The 12,869-nt window shown below is 41.3% G+C and overlaps 1 protein-coding gene across 12 annotated transcripts in view; it reads right to left on the minus strand.

The window, feature by feature from the left end:
• Positions 1-12,869, minus strand: part of PHACTR4 (phosphatase and actin regulator 4) — a 100,436-nt gene that overhangs the window by 11,277 nt on the left and 76,290 nt on the right. For all 12 annotated transcript variants that reach the window (XM_060624727.3, XM_060624720.3, XM_060624717.3 and 9 more), the window contains 5 exons: positions 12,161-12,325; positions 11,228-11,623; positions 5,970-6,591; positions 4,451-4,638; positions 3,205-3,358 (listed from right to left, as the gene is read on the minus strand). In XM_060624727.3, coding sequence (XP_060480710.2) covers positions 3,205-3,358; positions 4,451-4,638; positions 5,970-6,591; positions 11,228-11,623; positions 12,161-12,325 — 1,525 coding nt within the window. The remainder of the gene's footprint in view (positions 1-3,204; positions 3,359-4,450; positions 4,639-5,969; positions 6,592-11,227; positions 11,624-12,160; positions 12,326-12,869) is intronic.

A 12,869-nucleotide genomic window follows, 5' to 3' on the forward strand; every position in this document is an offset into this window, starting at 1 on the left:
TGGCTATTAGAAATAACAGCTAATGGAATAGCTGGATCATACATTTGATTTTTTAAAAGAAATTTACAAATTGTTTCCTAAAATACTTCTACTATTTTACACTCCTACCACCACCGGTGTAGGAGAAGCCAGCTGCTCCTTATCCTTAGCAACTCTTGGTATTATTAGTCTTTTAAATTGTACAATTTTAGCCAACCTAGTGGGCTTGGAGTGGTTTCTCACTGTGGTTTTAATCTGCATTTCCCTAATGACTAAGGATGTTGAGCATCTTTCCATATGCTTATTTGCCATCTGTGTATCTTCTTTGAAATCTTCTCCCCACCTTTTAAGAATTGGGTTGTTGTTTTCTTATTAAGTTTGGTGAGTTCTTCCTAGATATAAGACCTTTGTCAGATGGATGATTCACAAATATTTTCTGCCAGTTTGTGGCTTGTTTTTTACCTTCTCTTCAGTGTCTTTCAAAGAACAAAAATGTTTAATTTAGATGAAGTGCAGTTCATCAATGTTTTTCTCTTAAGAATCATGCTTTTGAGATCATGGCTGAGAAATCTTTAACTTCTTCTAGAAGTTTTGTAGCTTTAGCTCTCATATTTAAATGCAGGATTCATTTTGAGTTAATTTTTTGTATATGATGCAAGGCAAGGACTGAAGTACTTTTTATGCACCATTTGCTGAGAAAACCATCCTTTCTTCATAAAATTATCTTTGAACTTCTGTCAAAAATGGGCTGTACATATATGGGTGGGTGTATTTCTGGGCTCTCTTTTCCGTGCAGTTTATCTATCTTTATGTCAACACCACACTGATTAGGTTACTTTAGCTTTATAATCTTCTTAAAAATTTTTTTTTAAAGTTTATTTGAGACAGAGTGCATGAGTGAGCGTGGGAGAGGGGCAGAGGGAGAGGGAGAGGGGGAGAGGGAGAGGGGGAGAGGGAGGGGGGGGGAGAGAGAGAGAGAGAGAGAGAGAGAGCGAGAGCACCCCAAGCGGGCTCTGCACTGGTAGTGCAGAGCCTGATACAGGGCTTGAACTCACGAATCATAAGATCATGACCTGAGCAGAAGTTGGACACCAAGTGAACAACCCAGGTGCCCCTATATCCTTTTTTTTTTTTAAAGTTTATTTTTGAGACAGAGAGCAAGTGGGGGAGGGGCAGAGAGAGATGGGGACAGAGTATACGAAATAGACTCGGCACTGACATTAGAGAGCCCGATGCAGGGCTCAAACCCACAAACTGTGGGATCATGACCTGACCTGAAGTTGGACGCTTACCTAAATGAGCCACCCATGCACCCCTATAATCTGTCTTAAATCATATTGTGTTAGTCCTCTAACCCTGTTCTTTTTCATAGTTGCTTTGGTTATTCTAGTGTATTTTATATTTCCATAAGAATTTTATTTTATTTTATTTTATTTATTTATTTTTAAAAAATGTTTACTTATTTTTGAGAGAGAAACAGAGCAAGAAAGGGGGAGGGGCAGAGAGAGAGGGAGACACAGAATCCTTAGCAGGTCCAGGCTGAGCTGTTAGCACAGAGACCAATGGAGGCCTCAAACTCATGAACTGTGAGATCATGACCTGAGTAGAAGTCAGATGCTCAACTGACTGAACCAGCCAGGTGCCCCTCCATAAGAATTTTTAAATCAGTTTGCCAATTAAAAAAAAAGCCTTCTGGGGGTTAGTTTGATTGGAATTGTATGTATTGATATCTTACGATACTTGAAACTTCCGACCCATGAATATGGTATTTTTCTCCATTTATTTAATTCTTCTTTACTTTCTTCAGCAGGATTTTATTATATTCTGCTATGTATAGGTCTTACACAATCTTTTGTCAGATTTACCTGTAAATATTTAAATATTTTTTTAATGTTTATTTACTTTTGAGAGAGAGAGAAAGAGAGAGAGAGAGAGAGAGAGAGAGAGAGAGAGAGAGAGGCAGAAAGCGAGGAAGACACAGAATCTGAAGCAGGCTCCAGGCTGTGAACTGTCAGCACACAGCCTGATGAAGGGCTCGAACTCACAAACTGCGAGATCATGACCTAAGCTGAAGTAGGACGTTTAACCAACTGAGCCACCAGGCGCCCTGGAAAAAGAAATCTGTTGTCAAAGATTCTCATTCTAAATTAATTCCTATTGTTGATAGTCTCTTGCTGACACCCAGAGAGCCACAGTTCTGCATTAAGATTGCCATCCTGGCCAATAGCAAAGCCAGGTGTCTGAGGCAGGAAAGAATAGATCTCAATTAATGAACACCCTAAGTTAATTATTTTGTTAAGAATATGCCAAGAGTTCACTTCCTTTTCCTCACTCTACCAAGAGAAACATCTGAGTTGGTCCAACAGCTATCTATATACCTGGACTTTGTGTACATTACATGTGCAGGAAGCTGGCCTGCATTCAGTTTCTCTATGCTTTTGGTTCCACCTGACTTGAAAAATATACTAACACTTTGAAATTTCAAAGGCAGATACGTGGAACATGTGAAATAGATACAATGAAAAATATGGGTGTGATCTTTAATTGGGTTGACACCTCATAGCTGAGTAACTGGATAAATGACAGAGGAGTCTTACTGGCCTGGGAACCATGTGAATTCTCTAGAAACTAAAAAAAAAAAAATTTTTTTTTAAGTAAGCTCCATGCTCAATATGGGCCTTGAACTCAGGAGCCCCAGATCAACAGTCACATACTCTACTGACTGAGACAGATTCTCTAGAAACTTTTATTTTTTTATGTTTATTTATTTTTGAGAGAGAGAGACAAAGAGAGACAGAGAGAGAGGGAGAGGGAGAGTTTGAGTACAGGCAGTGGGGGAGGGACAGAGAGAGAAGGGGACAGAGGATCCAAAGTAGGCTATGCAGAGAGCAGAGAGCTCGATGCAGGGCTCAAACTGACAAACCGTGAGATCATGACCTGAGCCGAAGTCAGACACTTAACTGACTGAGCCACCCAGGCGCCCCTAGAAAATTTAAAAGCCACATTTATGTCTATCTCATGGTTTAAAGCTCCAAGAGCCATTTGGTTCCTTAATTTTCAAGTTCCAAGAGGATATCCAAGTGTGTACAATGTGTATTTTTAAAAATTACGCTGTTTCTAAAATGAAAAAAGAAAAAAAGGTAAGTGAATGCACCACGAAGTAAGTATCTAACACAGCTACTGGCCAAATCAAATAAAATCCATGTATTCTAAGCAAAGAACTACCGGATCAATGTGTTCCCAATCTGGTGCCGTATTTCATTCCACTCTTCTTTGCTTTTCCGAGGCCAGGAATTCATGTTCAGCTCTGGTTCACTGGGTCTGTGGTTCAGCTTCATTGCCAGTGTGTCCTTCCTCTTCACTTTGTTGGCCAGAGCACCTTTGCACAAGGGAAAGAAAAAAAAAGTAGACACTAAGGCTCAACCAACCTCACCTGGAGCTAGGCAAGAGTCTGAACAAACAGTATTGCAACTCTTAGCTTTCTACTTGGCCTCCAGGTAACTCAGCTAATGTAGAGGTGGGGGGTAAAGCTGAAGACCTCTAAAAATCTAATTAGCCAGATGGATTCAGTTGGGCTAAAGATACCTTCTGTCTTCTACATTTCTCTACATTCCTTCTAAAGAAGGTTGCTAGAAGAACAAGAATCTAAACATGGGCTAGCCCTCTGAATTACAACACAAAGGCATTTGCATTAACACACCTAAGATTCCCATTCTTTTTTTTTTTTTTTTTTTTAAAGTAAGCTCTACACCCAAAATGGGGCTTGAACTCATGATCTTGAGATCAACAGTCATGCTCCACGGGCTGAGCCAGCCTGGCGCCCCAAGATTCCTATTCTTTTTAAGTTTTTTTTAATGCTTATTTAAAGCATTAAAAGTAGGGGACGGGCAGAGAGAGAAGGAGACACAGTACCCAAAGCAGGCTCCAGGCTCTGAGCTGTCAGCACAGAGCCTGATGCAAGGCTCAAACCTACGAACCGCGAGATCATGACCTGAGCCAAAGTCGAATGTCTGAGGAGTCACGCAGGCACCCCCAAGATTCCTATTCCTAAAGCTGCCTTCTCATTTTTAGGAATCAGAATTCCATTATCTGCAGATTTGCATACATGAACATGGATTTTTTCTTTGCCCCATGGACACAGTAAGTTCATGAGACTAAAGCAGAGGATCACTATGTCTTTTCAATGCAGCTCAAATACCAACTTTCTTCTGCTAATTCTTTAATACCATCAAGGTAAATAATTTTTCAATCACAAACAAATAAAAACCTGCATGACTCAATCTACTTGGCTCCCTCTCACTGCCTTGTTAGAAGAGTGGGAACAGCAGGGACAAGGCTCCTTCACAATGGCCTCCAGTATCAGTTACCAGATGACCTGATGGGAGAGAGTGCCTATTTCCATTCGTCTTATATTTGCTAAGAGCAGCTTTATCGGTAAAATAATTCTCTCCTGTGCTTTTCCCTTTCTTACTATGATGGCTCTCCTCTTCATCCTCTTCATCTCGGTACTGAATGGGACCTTCTGAATCAGAGTCACTCTCCTTCTCTTCCTCCTCTTCCTGCAGACACCGTGGCAGTTTGGGAACAACTGAGGTAGATGCCACATCTTCAGTGAATGCAGATGGGGGGGTCTGCTCCTCCTCCTCTTCATCGTCTGGACTAACAAATGAATATAATTATGTTTTCCTTTCAGAAACATAACAGGTAACTGATTTGCATGGCAAAGTACTGAATAACTATGGAAAACTCCACAAATGAAAAAATTTATTCCTTCCCTTAACTTTAACCATCTTGCTAAGAAACTTTTTAGCAGCTATTAATCTAAAAGGCTCTGGGTTTAAATCCTAGCTCTACAACTTATTCATAGCTTGTAAGTTATTTAGCTTTTCTGTAAATGTGAATGATACTTACCTCCGAGGCTTGTTGTGACAAACAGATAAATTCTAGACTGTATTAGTGTTTGGCACACAGGGCCCTAATGATCTACATGTGAGATTCAAGTCTGTTTTGGGCTGATTAAGTGAGAAGACCACAGAGCATCTAACACTGTATCTGGCTCATGGAAGATATGCAATAAAGACATTTAACCCATTTATTTCCCTTGGTTTAACAATGGAGTGGGACAAGATGATAATCTAATCCAAAGAAGCAAAGATGAAAACTAACTTCTCCCCTTTCTATTGTGCAGGCATAAAACTGTGACTTAGTCTATCTTGAACTCCTAAGCGGTCTCTTTCCAGGAAGTAAAAAAATTATACCCGCAGGTACAAAGATTATGGCAAAGCAACTAATTAGCAGTATGCCGCAACAGCTCTGTAACAATTCTTTTAGCTAGCAAGGCAAATCTCCAAATGGCCAAAAAGTGTTAACCTTTAGTCACACATCGTTGGAATTTTAAAAAGGCAAGGTATCTGGGGACAGATGAGGGAGAGAATACAATGGCCAGGTCCAGTCTATGAGGCTGGAACACTGAGCTATCTTTCAGAGCTCCCTTCTTTTTCTCCAGACTGCTCTCTGTCCCACTCCACCGAGTTCAGGTGCCAGGTCCCAGACTTTCAGATTTGTCGAATTTCATCCTCACAAGCCTATGGGTGGGGATTACTCCGTTTATGCGTAGACAGCTCAAGAGCAGAAAAGTTAAGTAACGTACACTACTACAAGCCAGGAAGAGGTGGAGGTGGGATTTGAACCCAGAGCTATTTTACTCCAACATCAGTGCTCCTTAAGTACCCTGTTACACTGCTTCCCTTGTATCATGTACAAAAAATAAAGTGGTTTTAATTTTCAAGTACAGATGTTTGTGACTGCTATGGAAACAATGTTATAGAAATCAGCAGAGTAAAAAATGTCCAAACTTTAGAACGTGTCTTATTTGTTGAGTATTCTTACTTTAAATTTATTCACATTTTCTTTTTATAAGTAATTTTTCCCAAGAAGGGCTACCTAGAGTAAAGAAGAGGAAACAAAAGGCAAGCTTTAAAGGCACTCACACTTTCAGCATTTCAATAGTGATGGGAAGTGACCTGGTCCGACCTAGGGTGCTGCTGTCCTCAGAAAAGTTGTCACTGTACTCAAAGAGCAAGGAGTGAGCTCTGTGAGAGCCCTCCAAGGGAGGAGTCATGGGAAGCGGGCTGGTCAGGGCCTGCTGGATTCGGATATGCAGTGGGAGTGGAGGCAGCCTACAGGGTACATGGGGCTCTCCAAAGCTGTGGTCCAACATTCTCTTAGGCACTTCCTTTTTCTGATCTTCCTGCTGGGAAACCTCCTGGGGTAGGTGGGGTAGGTCTAAGGACGGTGGTAACTCAATTTCTGGCACAACTTGAAAAGTCTTAGCAGGGAATGGAGGGGACCGTGGGGGTTCAGGAGGTGTATGAGTAGGCAGCGGTGGGGACGGAGAGAGAGGTGGAATCATCAACAGTGGTTCAGAGCCCACAGAGCATGTGCTCTTTTCTCTGTGATCAGATGGTGCTTTTGTGGAGGTGGCGGTGGCGGTGGCGGTGGCAGGAGACTCCAAGGTGGGTACCAAGGCTGACGGAATGCCTCTCTTTGGTGGTAAAGGTGGGGACGGTTTTGATAACAATGTACCGCTGTTTATTGCCTGGGACAGTTCAGCTGGAAAAGAGAGAATAACACCTCAATTTAAGATGGCTTCACAATGAGGGGCCAGCCTAAGGGCTAGATTAGAACTGAGCTTACTCTCAGCTTTTAGGCAAACCAATCCATTTCCTGACTTTGCCACATCCTAGATATCGTGTGCCGAAATGAAATTTGTATTTAGGTACCTAGGAAGCCTAATAAATGTACAGGCATGCAGGAAGACCACTACCTTAATACTCTGATGAAAAGTAATTCTTACTTCTTTGCTCTAACATGACAACTTTTTATGACTTGAGGTAGATAAAGTTAATATAAAGAGATAAAGAATGTGGGTAAGTTTTTTTGTCTAACAGAATGCCATTAAAAATTTTAGACATGAAGGTAGCCCTAAAAAAAAAAACATCAAAAACCCCAAACACCATCAGGCATTGTTACCACAGCTTGATAAATAATAACATCTAGATATCCCAGCTCTGCATTATAAAATTAGCAGTAATGACATCCTGACTTTTTATAGCAAATACAAAGGTCTTTGAGAAAATCAAAGTGCTCTGCTATCCTTAACTTCAGATTCTCCTTACACGGGAGATTATCTTTACCATTTTACAAAAGGAAAAGCTGAAGCCACAGAAATTAGGTAGGTGACCTGCCAAGATCAGACAACACACAGGCAGGGGCTCAGCTAGTTCCCAGGTCTTATCATTAGACTCCATCCTCTAGATCCCACTGTCTTTGTGATTCTTATTACTGTCCATACCTCTTATCCTTTACACCCAAACCTTCATCCGCACTCCCCACTCTACTATAGGTTCCTTGTTTCCATCAGCATACCCACAGAGGTGGGCATAGTGCTTGGCACACAGTGGATCCTCGATACACGTTTATGAGACTAGAGGCTCCTACCCTGTATCAGGACAGTATGCACCCCTATGTGATTCCCCCAAGCCCGCAATGACTGAGGTTTTGAGTCAGCAAAGTCCCTTTGGAGGGCTCCAAATGGCCTTTAAGAAATGGATCATCATATCACGCAGGAGCTAATCCTGCAAAGTAATTAAATAGTAGGTCTCTTGACCACCAACCCCTCATCCTTCACTCAAAACCCTAATTTTGGTCACACCACTTGTTTTCAAATGGTTCCAGATGTCTTACCTAGAGAGCAACATCTCAAGGTTCCCTGAAATAAAAATTTACTTGCCCTAAGTCCCACTCTACTGGTAGCATTTAAAGTAAAAAGCTAGCTAATTTGATAATGTTTTAATGTCACTTATCATAAGTAATTTTTTTTCAGTTTGAACTATATATACATTTTATTAGGCATACCTACTTGCCCATAGGCTAAATTATGAAAATAATTTAAATATGTGAGATAATCATAATTTATTGTGAATAAATTAGCTTTATATTATTTTTTTTAATTTTTTTTTTTCTTAACGTTTATTCATCTTTGAGAGACAGAGAGAGACAGAGCATGAGAGGGGAAAGGGCAGAGAGAGGGAGACACAGAATCCGAAGTAGGCTCCAGGCTCCGAGCTGTCAGCACAGAGCCCGACACAGGGCTCGAACCCATGAACTGTGAGATCATGACCTGAGCCGAAGTCAGATGCCCAACTGACTGAGCCACCCAGGCGCCCCTAGCTCTATATTATTTTAATAACCTTTAGCTTTTCATATATTATAAATGCCCAAATGCACTTAAAAATTTAATTCCAGTATAAATAACATACAGTGTTATATATCTTAAGTAAATTAAAAAAAAAATGTTTATTTATTTTTGAGAGAGAGGGATTAGAGTCCCAAGCAGGCTCCACACTGTCAGTGTGGAGAATGACATGGGGCTCAAAAACAAGAACCGTGAGATCATGACCTGAGTGGAAACCAAAAATTGGACGCTTAACTGACTGAGCTACCCAGGCATCCCTTAAAAATTTTTTTTTTTTTCCAACGTTTTTTATTTATTTTTGGGACAGAGAGAGACAGAGCATGAACGGGGGAGGGGCAGAGAGAGAGGGAGACACAGAATCGGAAACAGGCTTCAGGCTCCGAGCCATCAGCCCAGAGCCTGACGCGGGGCTCGAACTCACAGACCGCGAGATCGTGACCTGGCTGAAGTCGGACGCTTAACCGACTGCGCCACCCAGGCGCCCCTAGGCATCCCTTAAATTTTTAAAAGACTTTCTAGAAAAACATTGCATACACACACAAAAAATATTACTTTTAAATATGAAAATTTAAAAAAATATTAATTTTAGCTTCAATGAAAGAGATTATTTTTGGGTAGACTGGACTTTTGTTGCCTCTCTAAAAATAGCAGTTATAAATTCCATTTGCAACAAAATCTACACCCGATGGGACCAAATTTGATTATTTTACTGTTTGAATTGATAAGGTAAATTATCTTTTGTGATTTAAGGAAAAAAAAAAAAATATATATATATATATACTCACACATACCTCAAAATGTTAAGGAAATGAACTGCCTTATATTTATCCCTGCAAGGACACTTGGTTGTAGTTTTGAGGGGAAGATGCCAGAATGCTCATTGGAGGGGTTACAAATTCCCTTCATCTGTTCAGCTATTTATGATGGTCCTCCCTCTGTCCTAATTAGTTCTTAGTCCTAACACTGTTATGCCTGTCAGTAGACATAGCAATGTCTAAAGCAGTAGTTTCCAAATGTTTGGATCTCATGAACCAATAAAACTAAAATGAAATTCTCAATCAACCTCAGGTTGTCAATTTTTAATATTTCCAAGACTTCATACTAAGCAAACCATTTGTGAACAGAATCCTTTCATGCAAGAAATGGCTTTTTAAACATCAAAGAATTAGGAAGGTCATAATTTCAGAATAAAGGGTAGTCCTTTAAATCATAGCTATTTAGCCTTAATGAAAACTTATAAAAACTCTCCTGTTTTTCTCCTTCTGCTGAGGACCACTCATGACTGATGTTGATCCCCCAGTCACAAGGCCTATTGCTTTGGGCTATTCACCTTAGGCCAAGCATGGCCTCTAAGGTTCAGCCCAGGTTACAGTACACATATTATTATTTTTTATAACTGTCTTACCCCGAAAAGAGTGAAGTATTACTGCTTTAGAGCAATGGTTCTCAATGTGTGGTCCCCATATATGTAGCATCAGTATCATCTGGGAACTTATTAGAAACACAAATTCTCAGGCCCACCCTAGACTTACTGATTCAGAAATTCTAAGGGCAGGGCCCAGCAATCTGTGTTTCACAAGTCCTCTAGGTTGATGGAGAAGAGAGCTTGTCTAGACAGCAGTTTGAGAATATCGGTGTACAGGACAGAAGTCTGGGCTCAAGAGCTGAAAAGCCTATGTTTGGTTTCTATTTCTCATTAACTGCAACCCTGAGTGAGTCACAAGTTCTTCATGTTATAATTGCCCTAACCATATAATAGATAAAATCGGCTTCCTACTTCACAAGGAGGCTCTGACAGCCAAGTATATGAAAGCAGCTCAAGTTCCTCAGAGATAAGTCAACACAGACTGTCCATCTAGGTTGGTGATAACAATAATAACCACCGTCCTTTCTGTAATCAAGCTACTCCAACCTGTCATACTCACAATGAATTCTAAGCCTGTTTTTCAGGGTTCTTGTCAACCCACACAAGTTGGCGGTATTAACTGTTTAACGAGCGTACTTTATTCCTCCCTTCAATCACGAACAAGAACTTCAAGCAGTACTAAGCCTTGTATTATTTTTCCTGAAAAACTACCTCTTTCCTCTCCTCCCCTTCTCATAATTTCCTCTAAGAAGGTCTGCAATTATGTACAGAAAAGCAGACCTAAACAGGACTTCAGGCAAATATAAAAAAATGTACTAAATTGGGGCACCTGGGTGGCTTAGTACTCTCGATTTCGGCTCAGGTCTTCATCTCACAATTTATGAGACTGAGCCCCGTTTTGGGCTCTGTACTGACAGCACGGAGCCTGCTTGGGATTGTTTCTCCCTCTCTCTCTGCCCCTCTTCAGCTCTTTCTCTCTCACAATAAATAATAAACTTAAAAAAAAATTTACTAAACTGGTAAGTGTGCTGGTTATCTTCCAAGTTTTCTTTCTTCTGCCACTTATTTTACTAAGAGTAGCATTCTTGACTCTTCCCAAGATAAAAACATGATTTTATCAAGACACTTTGAATAATATCTTTTGCAGTTTGCATGAAGGTATCATGCCAGACACTGAATCATAAGTTACACAGGCATCTATACAATCACCTTTTTATCTGTTGGGCTCATGCTAAAGGCAGATGCTGGTGGTTTAAAGTAGGTTAAAAAAAAACCAAAAACAACCCTTTTCTCCATGCAGGTCAGAACCTGTTGTGGTCCTCACATCCAGTCCCCCAACTATAAACCGTATTTCAGAAATACTGTTTTAGGAAAATAGATACTCCCCACCACTCCTGACCAAACTGGAGCTTAGTTTTAGTGATATCCGCTCCCTGTCTGTTTTCATTCCTAGTTATCTGCCTCATTTTCAAGACTTTTCTCCGTATCGAGGGCATCCAAAGGGACATGACATGGAGAACTCTCTCACAGACCAAATCAGTATTATACCAGTTTTCCAATAAAACCACCATCCAAACTCAAACCAAACCAAACCCCGAGCAATGGAAACCTCAAGACTTACTTACCAATGACAGGGTTGCTATTTCTGTGAGCTGGTTTAGGGGGAGGGATAGGGGGCTGCTTGGCAGGGACCGTATGAGTGAGGCTCGGGGTGGCAGTAGTGTTAGTGCTGGCAGGAGTGGCAGGCAGAGTCCTGGGCGCTGGGGAGGGGGGGACAGAGGAACTAACAGTTTTTGCTGGGTTGGTGGCAGGAGTGGTGGCGGCAGGTGCTGAGGTGGAGGCGGCAGTGGAGGTGGAGGAGATGGACCTTGCCGCGCTGCCAGAGGAAGTGGCATCCTTTGCTTGCCCTTCGTTTGCTTCGTGAGAAGAGGACAAGGGTCTTTTAGGGGGAAGTAAAGGCTGTTTGGGTACATTCTCAGGAACGGACTCTGCTTCGGAATTAGGCTGGCTTCCAGTCGAGCCTGTGTAATAATGACAGATATGATTTAGAAGAGAAAAAAGAATAACAGGATAGACTGAAAAAAGCTAACACATCTATAGACTTGTGGTCAACTTCCTCCATTATTTAACGTGTAGATTCGTTTACAGGCAAAGTTCCCCAACCTCAACATACTTAAAGTATAGGACACTTTCTCTCAATCACAATCTCAAAGTAAGAGAGGCCTGTATGGGACTGATTCTTCACACAAGGGCCGGGCAACTGGAGGAGGCACAGAATCCCACAGGTGGGAGAGGAGGAATGTATAGCGCAAAAAAGTCCTACGGGTATCTGACACTTAACATTCTCTTCCGTCCTTGAGAATTACAAATTAGGTATTTTGTGAATGCAAGAATGAGAAAGGGAAAATTCCACTTACAGTTGCAACTAGTTGAGGAATTGCTAAAGGAGAAAAGAATTCCCTCTGGATTTTATTTCCCCCCTGGCTCTAGCAAAACCCTGAGTTAAACAAGAATGATTGATCCATGGCTCTTACACTCAAAAATTGGGAGTTTCTTACCTAGTCGCTTCTTTGGGTCCTCTTCTGGAACAGGTTTCCTAAGACTTGTTATTCTTCCTGACTCTTCATCTGCTTGGACTGAACTAGAAGATGTGGTACTCCCTATGGGGGTGGTATGGCCATTCTTTAACATGGCATGGCTCAATTTCCCTGGATCCTCACCACCTGCAAGGTCAAAAAGAAAAGAGCAAGACTGATGGACTGGTGTGATCAGACAGGGAGAAGAGCTGGTGATTTCTAATGTTTCTTATCTCTTTTCTCCCCTTTCCTGTTTGAGTGTATGATTCAGATCTAGATTATTTGGATTTTTATAGTAGTAATAGAAGTAAGTTCTCAGAGACTAGTCTCCTTCACCCAACCCACCACTTTCTACTAGACTAAACAGAACCATTATCTGTGCAGTGTCAGTAAGAGGTAGAGCTTGGGCTGAAAGTAGTGAAGAGTCTACAGCAAATGAGTGCTAAATGAAAATATGTTTCTCAAGCTAAAGTATTCTGACAACTATTTTAAAACAGGCAAGGTAGCAGGGTGGCTGGGTGGCTCAGTCGGTTAAGTATTTGACTTTGGCTCAGGTCATGATCTCACCGTTCTTGAGTTTGAGCCTCACGTTGGGCTCTGTGCTGACAGCTTAGAGCCTGAAGCCTGCTTCATATCTTGTGTCTCCCTCTCTCTCGGCCCCTCCCCTGTTCGCACTCTCTCTCTCAAAAAT

The sequence above is a fragment of the Panthera onca genome, chromosome C1, assembly GCF_046562875.1.
Source record: "Panthera onca isolate mPanOnc1 chromosome C1, mPanOnc1 haplotype 2, whole genome shotgun sequence".
NCBI lineage: Eukaryota > Metazoa > Chordata > Mammalia > Carnivora > Felidae > Panthera > Panthera onca.